Source organism: Lutra lutra, chromosome 1, assembly GCF_902655055.1.
Source record: "Lutra lutra chromosome 1, mLutLut1.2, whole genome shotgun sequence".
Taxonomy (NCBI): Eukaryota; Metazoa; Chordata; class Mammalia; order Carnivora; family Mustelidae; genus Lutra; species Lutra lutra.
The window spans coordinates 154,527,892-154,545,752 of NC_062278.1; the positions used below are offsets into that span (position 1 = coordinate 154,527,892).

Genomic DNA, 17,861 nt, shown 5'->3' on the forward strand with positions numbered 1-17,861 from the left:
GAAGTGTTTATCCCCAATAAGTTATATTCTGTACAAGACTCAAATGATTCTATGAAAGCTTCAGATTGTTAGAAAGAACAACGAAAAGAACTCTGGATACAGGTACCACAACAAAAACCTGCATATAAAACTCTGGTGAAAACGAGTATGTATACTTCCAGGAGGGGAGTATCAAATTAACTCACTAGGATACCCTTCCTTCTCTGACACTATAAATTTTAGGTAGCATTTAAATGAAGTGAGTATCTCCTTGTGGTCTTTTTTTTTTTTTTCCTTTTCTTTTCTCCTCATGGTCTTAAGTTTCGATGGTGTTGTGCTGCTCACCCAAAGCGCGAACCTGTGGCGTCACGTAGCTTGGCCCCTCAACAAAGCTGGACGCGGCGGAGCAGGGAAGGCGTGGCACCTGCCCATGGCTGCCGCACAGCCGGGGGCACTGTGGGAGCGCAGCAGCCCTGGGCACCACTGGGCATACTCCAGTCTGGCGGTCCAAGTGCTACGGGCCAGCACCCAGAGTTTCGCAGGTCTTCCTAAAGAACGCATCTGAGATGCAGTATTAAAACGAGCCCAACAAGTATAATTTATTATGAAATGGGCTGGCTCTGGAATTGTACAACAGCAAACTCCTATTAAAAATAACTGTCTTAAATGTGAGAACAACTTGTTTTTAATGACCGACTTGGAAAAAGCCTTCATAGGTGCTGCAGGAATGGAATGTACTCTCTTACAAAAGCTACAGAGCATGTGGGTTTGAAGTGGAAACACAGTGACAGATGTGGCTCTACCTATGTGTCTCTACAAGTGCTAACAGACGAAGATAAGGTCCTTTGAAACGAAAGGAAGAAGCCCAGTCTGTGCTGGCCTGTCGTCCGTCCTCTGTACATCTCACAGGACACAGTGTGCCTGTGGGATTTTCTGCTCGCACTCTCTGCCTCCCTGGGGACAGCTTAATCTACACATGGAGACTGGTTTCTATTTTACACCGCAATTAGTCACTTCAACTGAAAGAGAATCTCGGTCCATACCAAACTGGCCGTTAGAAGTCGTGCTCCCGCTGGGGCTCGGTGGGCTTCCTAGGACTACTCTCGGGGCCAAGGAGGAAGGTCAGTAAATGAATACCCAGGGGCGCTCGCCCACCCCTCACGTGGACTTCTGACGGTAATGGAGGGTGAGGTCACCACCACTCTTCCATATGAAGTGCTTCACTGTTCGGAGGTCCATGTTTGGATCTAAAACCTGAACGGCCAAAAATAAGTAATAATAAATGTCAAAGCCTCTACTTTGTAATATCCAAGACCCTTATTGTAAACTCAGGGACTCTCACCAGATGATCCAGCTCGTCCTCCCCTCGCCTGCCCCTGGTGGCCTGCTCTTGCTGACAGAGCTCCCATGCACGCAGACATGAATCCGGGCAGTGAGAGACGAGCAGCTTGGGCGGCTAGGCCGGAGATCCCAACTTCAGCTGTTCCCCTGAGGAGATGCCTCGAGTGCACCTTTATTTAAAACAGTGCCCCCAATGCTCCACCCACCTCTGCTTCAAATCTTAAACCAACACGGCCAACACTGCTCTGTCAATCGAGGTGATCATGTGTCTTTTTCTTGTCAGGAAAAAAAAAAAAGCCACCAGCACATTCACCCTTTGTGTGTGCACTTCAATCTCTATGTCCTTTTCCCGAGAATCTTCCTGGGGTAAATAGGAACTTTAGGGTGGGCTGCAGAGCCCCTCCAGAAAGGGTCTCACCAATAGGTGGGAGAGACCCAGCACTCCTTAGAGCCTTCCTAAAAGCAGAAGTACCCCCAAAGGTAACAGACGTGGGAACCATAATGACACCACATGTTAACTTTCTGAGCATCGACATGAAAAAATGGAGCTATGGTCCTCAAGTGCACTTACCTGGTCCTGGCACAAAAGTTCAATCTTCTCCTCTGCCAAAACAGCAATATCCTCTTCTTTTTCCTGTTCTCCTGGTTTTTCATTATTAGAAGAGCTAGTGGTTTGCGACTCATTATCCAAGTTGATGATTTTCTCATAAACGTGTTCCATTACTTTCCGGACCTGGAGCATGTCACTAGCAGAGAGTCTGTCTCTGTTAAGAAGCAAGGGCAGATTGTGCCATCAGGAGTCACTGGATGTTATCTCTTAAATATTTTTTGGTGTTCACATTGGATAAAGACAACAAAGCACGGAAACATATCAAGAAGAATGTTTAGGTCATTGCCTTAATCCAGTTTTAGAATTGCCAACACATTTCCATCGTGTCCCCCAAAGACACAGATTACATGTAAGTAAGATTAAATACATGTTCTTAAAACTTACATATATGTCAAGAACAGCCTGCTGGGTTTTATTCCCTTAAAGATGATCCTAGAGGATGGGCAAACTAAATGCTCCTGGGAGGGAAGGCAGCCCCCCGTGTTTACCAGGCTCCCATTCCCCAGGTGCTCATTTCTCCTGTGGCTCCTGGCCCTACAGCCAAGACCTCCTGCCTAAACTCTAGGCCACAAGCCCAATAGCTGGCTGGGTATCTCCAGAAACACGTCCCATGGGCACCTCAAACTCTACGTGTCCCCAACCAGATTCATCAATTTCCTTACCCCCAAACCTACTTCTATTGTATCACTGACGTCAGTTCAAAATGGCCTACCCAAGTAGCTCGGGCTCAAAGTCTGAAAGCCATCTTGACCTTCAGTCATTAAATCTGGTTGAAGTGCTATCTAGGACTTGCTTTAAAATAATGTGGGGTGTGTATGTGTGTGTAGGTGGGTCGGAGGGAGAGGCATAGGTGAGGGAAAATGCTTAGGCGTGTGTTGATGACCCTGGAGCTGTTTGAGGGAATAACGGGGGTTCATGCCCCTGATCTCTTGTTTGTATATGTCTGGAAATGCCCCTAACAGATTTTACTTGCTCAGATACACGTCCACGAGACCTCAAATTTCCTTTCCCAGTTCTGGAGTCTCTGCTGCAGCTACACCGGTCCTTGCTAATTTTCAGGATCCTGTGTATACTCCTACTTCCAAATCCTCAAACCATTTTCTGGACGTGGAATAACTCTCTTTTGAAATTCTATCCATTTCTTACATGTCCAGCTCAAATTCCATGTATTTCAAGAAGACTTTCTGGAAGCTCCAGCCCACGATTCATTTCTTTCCCCTACTCCCATGACTCCCTAAGTATCCATAAAAGCAATTTTTATATACACATTGTGTCCTAAACTATGCTGTGGCAAGAGAAAAAAACCCAAGTCTTATACTTTTGAACATCTGTGGCCTACCACAGGAGGTATTTGGTAAACGCTCAACTGTAAAGCTTTCAGAATCACAAAACCTGCTTTAGTTATCCTTTACTATGAAAGCAATCATAAAGAAGAACAAAGTGCTGGCCATTAATGAGATCAAGGCATCATGTAACACTGCATTTACTTACTTTTTTAAGGTTTTTGCTCCCGAAGACGCATGAGGTTGGAGGTAGAAAGGAATTTTGTTGAATTTGGGCATATTTTTCTGAAATATTGAAAATAAAAAGAGGTATGATCATTTTGATCAGCCGATGAATGAAAATGATGTCAACAGAAAAACATGATTTGCAAGTTATTTTACAATTAAAACTGACTTTCTATGAAATGTACAGTAAGCTATCAAATTATGCAAGTCAGCCTTAGTGAAAAACGTATCAGGAAAGTATCATGTTTAGTTTTGTAATAAAAGATATGTGAGACAAATGATATGTCAGTGGCATTATGATACTGTAGAATGGCTTTTCTCAAATAATAATTCAAGGTATTAAAGGGAAACAAGCTTTAACTCTTAAAGCTCTCAAAATAAAAATCTCAATTCCACACTTAAACACTGGGGCTGATACCTAAGGGCCCAAACAAAAAGTTCAGTGTCTTGAGAGAAACCCACAACATTCTACTGTACACTCTGGCCTGGTGAGACCCACCGTCCAACTGAAAAGGTCACTCAGGTCCTCCCATTTTCTTTCCCTCTGACCTCAGGTCTGAGGTTTTAAGCAAGAGTGGAAACTTCAGCCAACCACCAAGATGACTATCATGAAGCAAACCACATACTTAGATAAAGAATAAATCTAACTGGTCATCTTTTCTCTGGGTATTAATCCCCTCTGAGCCTCCATGTCATATCCTGTCTGGATGTCTCCTCTCAGGAATAAGCCACAGGCCTAAAGTCAGCAATGTATCCCAGGTGACTTTCACACTCAAAGGAAGCAGTGGTTTATGGGAAGCTCGGACTTAGAGAATAGCACAGAATATCCATCAGGTGTCACACTAGCTTTAAGTTCTTGGAAGTATATCTGGGACAGAAAACAAATTTTCTGAAAGTTCTATAGAGGTTAAATCTCTTTTCATATGACTTTAGGAATATATAAAACAGGTCATCAGCACATAAGAGAGTGTAGAAACAGACCCATGTGTATACAGAAATTTAGTATATGATAAAGATAGCATTTCAAATTAGTAGGAAAAGAACAGATCACACCAAAAAATTGTTTTGGCACAGTGGCTAACCATCTGGAGAAAGTTAGCATCCTACTTCACACAAAACAGAATAAATTCTAATAGGTTATAGATCTAGACATACACAATGATCACAGACGTACCAGAGGAGAAATACATTTTTGCTACTTTGGACAGGAAATACCAAAGCAAGACATGAAACTCAGAGCCATAAAAGATCAATCTCCCTACACCTACAGGAGCTGGAGAAAGAACAAGAAAGAAACCCTAAACCCAGCAGGAGAAGAGAAATCATAAAGATCAGAGCAGAAATCAATGAAATAGAAACAAAAAAAACAATAGAACCAATCAACAAAACTAGGAGCTGGTTCTTTGAAAGAATTAATAAGATTGATAAACCCCTGGCCAGACTTATCAAAAAGAAAAGAGAAAGGACCCAAATAAATAAAATCATGAATGAAAGAGGAGAGATCACAACGAACACCAAAGAAATACAGACAATTATAAGAACATACTATGAGCAACTCTACGCCAACAAATTTGACAATCTGGAAGAAATGGATGCATTCCTAGAGACATATAAACTACCACAACTGAACCAGGAAGAAATGGAAAGCCTGAACAGACCCATCACCAGTAAGGAGATTGAAACAGTCATTAAAAATCTCCAAACAAACAAAAGCCCAGGGCCAGATGGCTTCCCGGGGGAATTCTACCAAACATTTATTTTTTTTATTTTTATTTTTTTTAAAGATTTATTTATTTATTTATTTCACAGAGAGAGAGATCACAAGTAGGCAGAGAGGCAGGCAGAGAGAGAGAGAGAGAAGGAAGCAGGTTCTCCGCTGAGCAGAGAGCCCGATGCGGGACTCGATCCCAGGACCCTGAGATCATGACCCCAGCCGAAGGCAGCGGCTTAACCCACTGAGCCACCCAGGCGCCCCGACTACCAAACATTTAAAGAAGAACTAATTCCTATTCTCCTGAAACTGTTCCAAAAAATAGAAATAGAAGGAAAACTTCCAAACTCATTCTATGAGGCAAGCATCACCTTGATCCCAAAACCAGACAAGGATCCCATCAAAAAAGAGAACTACAGACCAATATCCTTGATGAACACAGATGCAAAAATTCTCGCCAAAATACTAGCCAATAGGATTCAACAGTACATTAAAAGGATTATTCACCACGACCAAGTGGGATTTATTCCAGGGCTGCAAGATTGGTTCAACATCCGCAAATCAATCAATGTGATACAACACATTAATAAAAGAAGGAACAAGAATCATATGATACTCTCCATAGATGCTGAAAAAGCATCTGACAAAGTACAGCATCCCTTCCTGATCAAAACTCTTCAAAGTGTAGGGATAGAGGGCACATACCTCAATATTATCAAAGCCATCTATGAAAAACCCACCGCAAATATCATTCTCAATGGAGAAAAACTGAAAGCTTTTCCGCTAAGGTCAGGAACACGGCAGGGATGTCCGTTATCACCACTGCTATTCAACATAGTACTAGAAGTCCTAGCCTCAGCAATCAGACAACAAAAGGAAATTAAAGGCATCCAAATCGGCAAAGAAGAAGTCAAACTATCACTCTTCGCAGATGATATGATACTATATGTGGAAAACCCAAAAGACTCCACTCCAAAACTGCTAGAACTTGTACAGGAATTCAGTAAAGTGTCAGGATATAAAATCAATGCACTGAAATCAGTTGCATTTCTCTACACCAACAACAAGACAGAAGAAAGAGAAATTAAGGAGTCCATCCCATTTACAATTGCACCCAAAACTATAAGATACCTAGGAATAAACCTAACCAAAGAGACTAAGAATCTATACACAGAAAACTATAAAGTACTCATGAAAGAAATTGAGGAAGACACAAAGAAATGGAAAATGTTCCATGCTCCTGGATTGGAAGAATAAATATTGTGAAAATGTCTATGCTACCTAAAGCAATCTACACATTTAATGCAATTCCTATCAAAGTACCATCCATTTTTTTCAAAGAAGTGGAACAAATAATCCTAAAATTTATATGGAACCAGAAAAGACCTCGAATAGCCAAAGCAATATTGAAAAAGAAAGCCAAAGTTGGTGGCATCACAATTCCGGACTTCAAGCTCTATTACAAAGCTGTCATCATCAAGACAGCATGGTAGTGGCACAAAAACAGATACATAGATCAATGGAACAGAATAGAGAGCCCAGAAATAGACCCTCAACTCTATGGTCAACTCATCTTCGACAAAGCAGGAAAGAATGTCCAATGGAAAAAAGACAGCCTCTTCAATAAATGGTGTTGGGAAAATTGGACAGCCACATGCAGAAAAATGAAATTGGATCATTTCCTTACACCACACACGAAAATAGACTCAAAATGGATGAAGGATCTCAATGTGAGAAAGGAATCCATCAGAATCCTTGAGGAGAACACAGGCAGCAAGCAACCCCTTCGACCTCAGCCACAGCAACATGTTCCTAGGAACATCACCAAAGGCAAGGGAAGCAAGGGCAAAAATGAACTATTGGGATTTTATCAAGATCAAAATCTTTTGCACAGCAAAGGAAACAGTTAACAAAACCAAAAGACAACTGACAGAATGGGAGAAGATATTTGCAAATGACATATCAGATAAAGGGCTAGTGTCCAAAATCTATAAAGAACTTAGCAAACTCAACACCCAAAGAACAAATAATCCAATCAAGAAATGGGCAGAAGACATGAACAGACATTTCTGCAAAGAAGACATCCAGATGGCCAACAGACACATGAAAAAGTGCTCCATATCACTCGGCATCAGGGAAATACAAATCAAAATCACAATGAGATATCACCTCACACCAGTCAGAATGGCTAAAATTAACAAGTCAGGAAATGACAGATGCTGGCGAGGATGCGGAGAAAGGGGAACCCTCCTACACTGTTGGTGGGAATGCAAGCTGGTGCAACCACTCTGGAAAACAGCATGGAGGTTCCTCAAAATGTTGAAAATAGAACTACCCTATGACCCAGCAATTGCACTGCTGGGTATTTACCCTAAAGATCAAACGTAGTGATCCGAAGGGGCACGTGCACCCGAATGTTTATAGCAGCAATGTCTACAATAGCTAAACTATGGAAAGAACCTAGATGTCCATCAACAGACGAATGGATAAAGAAGATGTGGTATATATACATAATGGAATACTATGCAGCCATCAAAAGAAATGAAATCTTGTCATTTGCGACAACGTGGATGGAACTAGAGGGTATCATGCTTAGCGAAATAAGTCAATCGGAGAAAGACAACTATCATATGATCTCCCTGATATGAGGGAGAGGAGATGCAACATGGGGGGTAAGGGGGTAGGAGAAGAATAATGAAACAAGATGGGATTGGGAGGGAGACAAACCATAAGTGACTCTTAATCTCACAAAACAAACTGAGGGTTGATGGGGGGAGGGGGTTGGGACAGGGGGTGGGGTTATGGATATCGGGGAGGGTATGTGCTATGGTGAGTGTTGTGAAGTGTGTAAACCTGGCGGTTCGCAGACCTGTACCCCTGGGGATAAAAATATATGTTTATAAAAAATAAAATTTAAAAACATTAAAAAAAAAAAGATCAATCTGATTACAAAAAATTCAAACTTTTTGCCAGGCAAAAGACACCAGCCACGAACAAAGTAAAACTTTGATTGAGAGACACATGTAATAGTAGAAGGGTTAATATTTAATAGGACGAAATCCTACAAATCAGTAAGAAACAAATCACCCAATAGAAAAATGAGTACACTCACAGAAGAAATACACATGGCCAGTATGAAAAGATGCCTAACCTCACTACATGTGAAAAAACAACACCCCACATTAAAACAATGAGATATTTGCCATCTTTTAGCAACGACTGAAAAGTAACCAGTGTCGGTGAATGTGGAAAACAGGCACTCATAGTGTTGGTGAGAGTGTATGCTGCTAGAGCTTTTGTGGGGGGCAATTTGGCAGTTATCTATCAAAATTGAAAATGTGCATACCCTTTGATCCAGCAATTCCACTTCTAGGAATTTATCCTAAAAAGTACACAAAGATACATGTACAAGGATGTTTACTGAAGCATTGCTCGTAATAGAAAACATTGGAAATAACCTTAATGTCCATCAATAGGGGACCAGTTAAATAAATTATGATATATTTATACAAAGACATACTATGTAGTCATTAAAGAGGAATGAATGACCTACATGTACAGACATGAAAAGATGTCCAAGATACATTTTTTTTTAAAGATTTTATTTATTTGTCAGAGAGAGAGAGAGAGTGAGCAGAGGCAGACAGAATGGCAGGCAGAGGCAAGGGAGAAGCAGGCTCCCTGCTGACCAAGGAGCCCGATGTGGGACTAGATCCCAGGATGCTGGGATCATGACCTGAGCTGAAGGCAGCTGCTTAACCAACTGAGCCACCCAGGCGTCCCCCAAGATACATTTTTAAGTGAAAAACCAAACCAAACCAAGTTGCAGAACAGTATGAATAACAGATTTTGTGCAAAATAATGAACTCTGTGTGTGTGTGTGTGTGTGTGTGTGTGTACACACACATAGGTGCATGCACACACACTCAGTAGTATCTGCATGTGTATGCACAGAAAAAGGTCCTGAAGGTTATGGCCTGAATTACGACTACTTATCCCCTCTAGGGAGAAGGACAGGAGTGAGTGGAAGAGAGGAATGACTGGGAAAGAGATGGGCATTTCACTTGATTCATTTATTTTCTTTAATGAGCACATATTACGGTTATAACTGACTCCAACAGGATATAAACAGTACATAACTAATTACCAGTACTTCTTCCGCAACCTTGGGACTTCAGGGAAGCTGAGGAGGGTTCCCCTTGGCAGCCTAGTTTTTACTAACGTAAGACTGTACAGTCTAAAGCTGCTCTTAATCTCCTTTGTGTTTGGAAAGAACAAAAGGGCAAAACAGGAGTGGAGGACACTTACATCCACAGTGATGTCAATTACCCATTGTGGCACTGTCTCATTAAGAAGCATCGACTCAGTCTCACCCCCGGAGTCTCGGCAGAGCAGCCTAAACATAACCCGTCAGGTAGTCAGTGACACAGCAGCACAAATGACAAACCACTGTCAACAAACATTAGAGGGAGGGACCCTAGCGTCCATTCGGGATGAGCCCCACTTGACAGCTGAGGCAATGGAGTGCAGCCAGGCAGCATGGCTCACTCGGCTAAGGGGGGTGGCAGGTGCTAACACTCAGGCCCCCGCATCCTTGAGGCCACGCATATACTAGAGCTGCTTCTCTGAGTCCTCGGGTGATGATAGGAATGCTGGCTGCAGGCAAAATACTCAAGAAACATCCCCTGCCAGGGCTGTAGTGCATGGCCCAGGCCTCCACACATCACAGGGATCAGGACTGTTTTGGTCATCACACTCTCAGGAAACCACCGGAAAGCAAGAGAATTCTGAGCTTAGGGAAAGAGAATTCTGGCCTGCATTTTTCTTACTTTTGGCCCTACAGAAGACTCTACTGAGCTCTCCCCTGTGATTCCAGCAGGGCCTGGCTGGCCACCTGAGGTGAAGCCAGTCCAGCTTCCCAGCACGGCCTCATGAAGGACTGCCTCGTTCCTCAAGTCGCGCACCACTGAGCACAACGGTTCTAAGGAGCAGCCCAGCCCACCTTGTACAGACTGCCCAGCCTGAGGGAAGTTACCTTCTCTGATGCTATTCTATGAGCAGGGACTTCTGGGGATTTCCTGACCCCAATAGTCATGTCAGCTAAGTGAGAGAAAGTGACAGCTTCCTGTAGAAACCACCACAGAAGCTGCCTTAAAGCAAAGTATCGACCTCATTTTAACACAAGATGCTCAGTTCTCAATTAGAACGTGGTCTAATAGCATCAGACACTTAACTATCTCATGGAGTTGGAAAAGCTTCTGAACCCCTTATACTCCTAGAACAAGTTACGACGTTTGAATCAGTACTTCTTAGCAAAGGTGATGATTTCTTAGGCAGGTTTCCAGCCCTCCACACTCATACCTAAACAGCGTGCGTCCTCCAGCTTCACCGAAGATCACAGGGGTGTGAGGGGGCACTTGAAAATATCCATTTCCCTTCTGTACTCGGTTCTCCTGCTCCCCATTTACTAGGAAAAGATGCAGATGACATCAGTATCCAGAACTAGTGCTAAAAACACAGATTCTAAACATTTTGTTTCTACAAGCTTCAAACATTGCCAAGTTTTCAAAGCTAAAAGTCTGATGAGTCAGCAGGGTCAGATAAAGGTGAAAAAAAAAATCAAAGTTAAATTTCTACAAAGAATAAGAAATGAAGCAACTTGTAATGTACTTTATGGGAAATGACTATAACTTTAGATAATTTAATAGAAAAGATTAATATTTGAGACTTGAAACAAGGAGAACTCTACTTCAGCCACAGGAAAGGGTAGGACAGCCTGTTTATAAATAGCAATATGCTTTTGTGTGTGTGTGCGTGCACATGTGTGTACGCGTGTGTGTGTGTGTGTGTGTGTGTGTGTGTGTGCATGTGTGGAACATCAAGCTCAGAAAAATCTCTTGGGCCAGAAAAAAAATTTATTGCTTAATGGCAAAGGTACTGGTGAAAAATAAAATCCTCAGTGAAGTCGACACCTCTTTTTTATTATTCTCTGTAGATTTCATTTCACTCTGCTTTCTCTGTAATCTTTTGACCAAGTACGGTTGAGCCCCACTCCAGTGCCACCTTGTCCCTAAAGGCATCCCTGGTGAATCTGGAAGCAACCTCACCCTCTGAGCCTACAGCACTTTCAGATCCTCTCTTGGAGAAACAACCAATCTTCCCTCTGTCCTTACCATGTTCCATCTACTCTGAGGAGCTCTCTGCCCTACCACAATGTCAGTCCCTAAAGGATGCAGTCCATGCCCAATTATCTCTGCCCACCCCTGCCTGCAACTCACTACAGGCGTCCGAACACCTGAGCTGCTCACCGAGTAGAATGTACATGACTCTTGAAAGTGCACTGGTTGTGATGCTGGTACAGTAGATGACCACACAGGCACAAGGAGCCTTCTGTCTGAGAGGTGGGGGGGCGGGGGGGCATGCTCTGCCTTTACTATGGCAGTTTGATTCTAAGGATGATCTGAGGTTTCCTCTAACTTTTCCTTACTCCCCAAATCAAACCCTCGATGCCAGGGGTGCTGACTGTACTTCTGGTTTTTTACCTTTATTGTCTATTTAGTGGGCCTCTAAAGGCACCCTGTCTGTCATGTTGCAGTTGGAGAGGGATGAGCCAAGAACTGGAAACGACATGCCTACAGCGACACAGCTGATAAACAGCAGAGCCCACACCAAAACTTAGCTTTTTCAAGCTTTTGTGGAAAGACTTTTCCATTGAGTTTCTCTGGCTTCAGGCCCACTGTACATCTGATGGGGAGGGAAATGGGCCCGGTGACATAAAAGAAAAGTCACCATGGGTGGGGTCAGTGCCCTCTCTGACAGGGACAACAGAAGAATGGCTTGAAGGGAAGCATGCCATCCTGCACAAGAGATTTTAACTCCAAAAATCATTTCGGATGAGTTGGTCGGCCAGAATGAATCTCTACCAGGAGGTCCTCATCACTGCTGACCACCACAAGTGGGCCATCTTCAGCAGAATCTTCAGAGAACTCAAGAGATTCATTCATATTCAGCAGAGTAAGTCCTTGGTAGGTGGGACTCAAAGACTCTTTGACCGGCTGTAACATATGAGCTGTGAAAGCTTAAGTTCTTTTTCTTCCCTTTCTTCAAACTGAACCCAATTTGTAAATTCAAAACATGTTCTCTGCTGCCCAGAGCGAGCTGCTGCCACTGCCTGTGGCACACACAGCTTTACAATGTCCTCTGTGCATTAATTCTTACACATACTCGTTCACTTATCCTGACACTTCTGAGTTGGAATTTGATCTTCTGAAACGTTTAGAGACAAGATCAGGTAGATCATCAGACTCAGTAATGTCTGTGTTTCAGGCCAACGTGAACCATGACGAGATAAGGACCCAAACGGCTTTCGGCTTTCGATGCAGCTCATTAGCTGTCTCTGGAGATAAGTCCCCCAGGGCCACAGCTACTCTGAGAAATACCTTTGGAAGAAGGCTGCCAAGCTGCTTGCTGTTAAGGGCAAAGGTTATTTGAATATGTAGGGCTTTTTTAACCCCTCCTGAGCAGCATCACTTAGTGAAAGTGCTCTTGGAATCTCAGTTAAGACTGCTCTTTGATATGTGGAAAGGAGTGGGATAAACTGGGCACATCCCAAGTTATTTATTGTCATGACTTAGCAAATGCTTCTTAAAGTTTCTTAAACATTCTTGGAATAACAAACACTCCAAGTATCCTAAACTTCTGAGTAATTTTAAATCAATTATCCTGATACAAAAACACGAACCATGGTTTACTTCATTTTCTTCTTCATCCATTGGATTCACATGTGTTCTAGGCCAATATTCTAGCAGTGCCTGGAGTAAAAGTCCTCCTAAGTTCACTGCAAAAGAGTTAATTAAGATGAAAAGAAGTGAAAAACAGTTATTAGTTTTAGCCTAAAAACAGAGGGAAAGGAATAAAAATTACATTTCCACATATTATGATATTAAATTCTAAACCCAATGCCAATGGTGTTTAAAAGCAAGACTTGAAAGATTTTAAAATTTATCTTAGAATGTTTAAAGAAGTAATAACATGGAGCAAACAGACATTCTATCTGGTTGTTCAGATACAGACATTCATTAAAAATGAACAAATAAAAACAGGAATTACACTCTTTAAGAACTATTTCCATATAGAGTCATTAAAATTATATTTATATATATCAGGTATGTCTACATGCTACATTCGTAGAATACCAACCAAAGATATAATCAACAAAGTATAATAGACTCTCATGAGTCTCTTCTCACAATACACAAAAATTAACTCAAAATAGATTAAACACTTGAATGTCAGACCTGAAACCGTTAAACTTCTAGAAGAAAACATAGGCAAATAAATTCCTTGAGCTTGGTGACTGTTTGGATCTGACACCTAAAGCAAAAGTCAGTCAGCAGGACTACAGCAAAATAAAAAACTCCTGCACAGCAAAAGAAACATCAACAAAATGAAAAGACAACTTATGGAATGGGAGAAAATATTTGCAAATCATGTATCTGATAAGGGGTTAATATTATAAGGACTTCATAAGACAACTCAACAGCAAAAAAACAAGCAATCCAATGAAAAAACGGGCAGAAAGGGGCGCCTAGCTCACTCAGTCAGTGGAACATGCGACTTCATTTTAGAATTGTGAGTTTGAGCCCCATGTTGAGTGTAGACATTATTTAAAAATAAAATCTTCCAGGGTGCGTGGGTGGCTCAGTCGGTTAAGCATCTGCCTTTGGCTCAGGTTGTGGGATGGAGCCCTGCATCACACTTCCTGCTCAGCAGGGAGTTTGCTTCTCTCTCTCTTCTCTGTCTCTTTGCCCCTCCCCACTGCTCATTCTCTCTCTCTCTCTCTAATAAATAAATCTTTTTTTTTTTTAAAGATTTTATTTATTTATTTGACAGAGAGAGATCACAAGCAGGCAGAGAGGCAGTCAGAGAGAGAGGAGGAAGCAGGCTCCCTGCTGAGCAGAGAGCCCGATGCGGGCTCGATCCCAGGACCCTGAGATCATGACCTGAGCTGAAGGCAGCGGCTTAACCCACTGAGCCACCCAGGCGCCCCTAATAAATAAATCTTTAAAAAAATATATATATATAGTATTTAAAAAAAATGGGTAGAAGATCTGAATAGACATTTTTCCAAAGAAGACATAGAGATGGCCAAAAAGTATATGAGAAAATGCTCATGTCACTATCCGGTAAGTGCAAATCAAAACCACAAGCTATCACCTCACATGCTAGAACAGCTATTATCAAAAAGATAAAAAATGGGGTGCCTGGGTGGCTCAGTGGGTTAAGCCGCTGCCTTTGGCTCAGGTCATGATCTCAGGGTCCTGGGATCGAGTCCCGCATCAGGCTCTCTGCTCAGTGGGCAGCCTGCTTCCCTCTCTCTCTCTCTGCCTGCCTCTCTGTCTACTTGTGATCTCTCTCTGTCAAATAAATAAATAAAATCTTAAAAAAAAAAAAGATAAAAAATAACAAGTGTTCAGGAAAATGTGGAGAAAAGGGAACCCTCGTGCACTGGTGGTGGGAATGTAAATTGGTGCAGCCACTGTAGAAAAAAGTACAAGGGTTCCTCAAAAAACTTAAAAATAGAACTGCCATATTACCTAGCAATTCCATTTCTGGGTATTTATCGAAAGAAATGAAAACACTAACTTGAAAAGATATATGGACCTCCCACATTCACTACAATAGCCAAGATACGGAAACAACCAGCGTTCACCAATGGATGAATGTATAAAGAAAAAACCTGATATGTATGTACAATGGAATGTTATTCATCCATAAAAAAGAACAAAATCCTGTTATTTGCAATAACTTAGGTGGACCCTGAAGGCTATGTGGAATAAGTTAGAGACAGGAAGACAAATACCATATGCTCTCACTTATATGTAGAATCTTAAAAAAAAAAAAAAAAGAAAACTAAAACTAAAAACCAAAACTCACAGATACAGAGAACAGATTGGTGGTTGCCAGAGGCAGGGGGTAGGGAAGTGGAGAGAGTCAAAAGGTACAAACATCCAGTTATAACATGAATAAAGTCATAGGGGTACAGTGTACAACATGGTGACTACAGTTAATAATACTGTAACGCATATTTCAAAGTGGCTAAGAGAGTAGATCTTGAAAGTTCTCATCACAAGGGGAAAAATGTGTAATTTTGTACTGTGATGATGAGTATTAACTGGACTTGTGGTCATTTTGTAGTATATACAAATACTGAATCATGTTATACATGTGAAACTGAACCTAATGTTATGTCAATTATATCTCAATTAAAAAAAAAAAAAAAGGAAAACAACAGAATTGTTTCCCAGCTTCACTTTTCCTACCCTATCAGATTTCCAGAAAGGTTTAAGGGTAGAGAGTGTGTTGAGTGTTTAATTGTTAAAGCTAAACCACAGATGGTGAGAAAAATCAAGACCCCACAAAACATCTAAAATGGAATAGTATTTTCCATTTTTAAGAGAGAATATGATTTAAAAAAACCTCAAATATTGTTAAAAAAATAAAAGAGCAGATAGCAAAAAACAAATTGAAACAACAAAAAGAAAACCCAACTCAGCACAGATCCACCTTCTCTTCTGAAAGGAGGAAAGGAAGAAAGGACACTTAAACTCACATTTTGGATCTGACCCATCAGGGCTGCTGAAGCCAGCATCTTTTGCAGAAACCCAAGCAGCAAAACAATCACTCTCATCCAAAGTAATAGTCAACATCTGTCAAAAGAAAAAACTGTAAGTGGCATTCCATTCCAATACATTCTCCAAATAAGCCTCTAAGGCCCTATTTATCTGTACTATTTGACTAAGGAGCTAAGCCGCAGATTTAGAACGAAAATGTTTCATGTGATTCAATCCAACTACAATTTAATTTACAGAGATACCAAAAGGCATTTTAAAACTGCATTTTTAAGTATTAACATGAGAAATTTACTGTCTCCACACTTAAACACATACAATTCTGTAACTAATAAACCTAATTTTTAGCTGTTTCAGAAACTTTCAACTATCCCCAATTGTACAAATATCAGCTGCTAACTTACCCCTGTTTTTAAGTCTACTGAGAACCAATTTGGCACATATACCATCTTAAATCTTTTCTTAATTTCATCTTCAAAATCCACTTTGCCCAGGTCTTCAACTTTACATGCCTACACAGCAAAAAAGAAAGTATAGTAATTATCAATATTAAGTGTTGAACCGATTCTGACTTAGGTATTCCAAATTTTACACATTTTCACACCTGTCTAAAAAAAATAGAGTCTATAAACGTCCTGGACAACATCAACATCCACATGGATAATACACAGGGCATGCCAGCCTCTCAAATCCTTGCCAATATTCCCACCATAAATGTACGGTCTGCAGCCTCACCACTGCTGCTACCTGGGGTTTCTTCTGCTTCCAAAATCAGTTCCCCACAACACCCTGGTTAAATCTTACCCTCCTCCTGTTTGGCCTTGTCACCCCCCTCATTGTGCCTCAGCACAGGACAAACCTCCACTCCTCCAATTTAGAGAAGCCTTGACAAAATCTCCTTAACTTGGTACTACTGTTCTTTCCACTGTGAGGGAAAAAGTGCCCCTTGTTGCTGTGCTCCAGATCCCCTCACTTCTTGGGGAATCTACCCTCTCATGTCTCTCCCAGCTTCTCCCCGTAAGCAGCAAACACACTCCCATTACTCCCATCTCAAAAGTACCTGAGAACACCAAAACAAAACCTTTGCTTGACCCTCCCATCCCTCTATCCTCTTCCTGCCCACCTCCCCAAAGTCAAATTTCATCCATGATTGCTCCACTACCTCCCAATCACTCCACAATCCACTCTATCAGGGCTCTTAGGACTCCCTCAAGGCTGCTGTCCCACCCCTCCGCCCCAACACCATCCTTCCTACTGGTTAAATCCCAGGCACATTACATTCCAAATTGGACATAAACTCTCCGTAGGCCAGCTAACCACAAGCCCTTTTGGGAAATGCTTATTAGTTCTTGACCTGCCATTCATTGGCTCTTGGTTTTCCAACCCCTTTTTATTATATACCTCTGTGGTTTGCTCTTTTCTAACAGTTCCCTAAAGGGTGATGGCTGGTTTCTTCTCTCTTCAGTACTGATGTATCCCTTGGAAACTCTGATGTTCCCATTGCTTCAGTTATAATCCACCAGCCACTGACCGCTGAGCCTGTTTCTCCGGCCCAGCTCTTTTACTGGTGTGTGAGGACCTATCTATCTAGACATTCACCTAAACTCAAACTCACTGTCTTGTTCATCATGTTCTCCCTTTCCCAACAATCCATTTTCCCTCTTACATCGCCTCCCCCAGCCCATCACTTCCACTTACCAAACCATCTGACCCAGGAACCTGGGACTCACTCTGCTTCTTTGTTTATACTCCCTTTTATTCAAGCTCCCCCTTATCCACAGGTCTCAATACCTTCCTCATGATTCTGTTTTATTCCATCCTAATCCAGATAAATATCTGATCTCTCACCTGCATTAGTGTAACAGCCTCTTAACTATTATGCGCCAGGCACTATGATAAATACTTCTTGAACATCTCCTTAACCTCACCAAGAAATAGGTGCCACCCACATTTTAGGAATAAAGACAGAGGTTTAGAGAGGTTCAGCATATTCCAGAGATCACTTGGCTAGTAGCTAGCAGAACCAAGATTAGAATGCAACTCTCTCACTCTGAGCCTATTATTCCTAAATACTCCTGACT

The 17,861-nt window shown here is 41.7% G+C and overlaps 1 protein-coding gene across 7 annotated transcripts in view; it reads right to left on the reverse strand.

The window, feature by feature from the left end:
• Nucleotides 1-17,861, reverse strand: part of WDR48 (WD repeat domain 48) — a 50,313-nt gene that overhangs the window by 824 nt on the left and 31,628 nt on the right. For 5 of the 7 annotated variants that reach the window (XM_047740151.1, XM_047740161.1, XM_047740169.1 and 2 more), the window contains 9 exons: nucleotides 16,185-16,292; nucleotides 15,762-15,858; nucleotides 12,891-12,986; nucleotides 10,511-10,616; nucleotides 9,458-9,545; nucleotides 8,496-8,531; nucleotides 3,422-3,498; nucleotides 1,892-2,084; nucleotides 917-1,233 (listed from right to left, as the gene is read on the reverse strand). In XM_047740151.1, coding sequence (XP_047596107.1) covers nucleotides 1,138-1,233; nucleotides 1,892-2,084; nucleotides 3,422-3,498; nucleotides 8,496-8,531; nucleotides 9,458-9,545; nucleotides 10,511-10,616; nucleotides 12,891-12,986; nucleotides 15,762-15,858; nucleotides 16,185-16,292 — 897 coding nt within the window. In that variant the 3' untranslated portion in view covers nucleotides 917-1,137. Of the gene's footprint in view, nucleotides 1-916; nucleotides 1,234-1,891; nucleotides 2,085-3,421; nucleotides 3,499-8,495; nucleotides 8,532-9,457; nucleotides 9,546-10,510; nucleotides 10,617-12,890; nucleotides 12,987-15,761; nucleotides 15,859-16,184; nucleotides 16,293-17,861 lie in introns of those variants that run through there. The other 2 variants (XM_047740133.1, XM_047740124.1) reach the window with 2 other exon arrangements.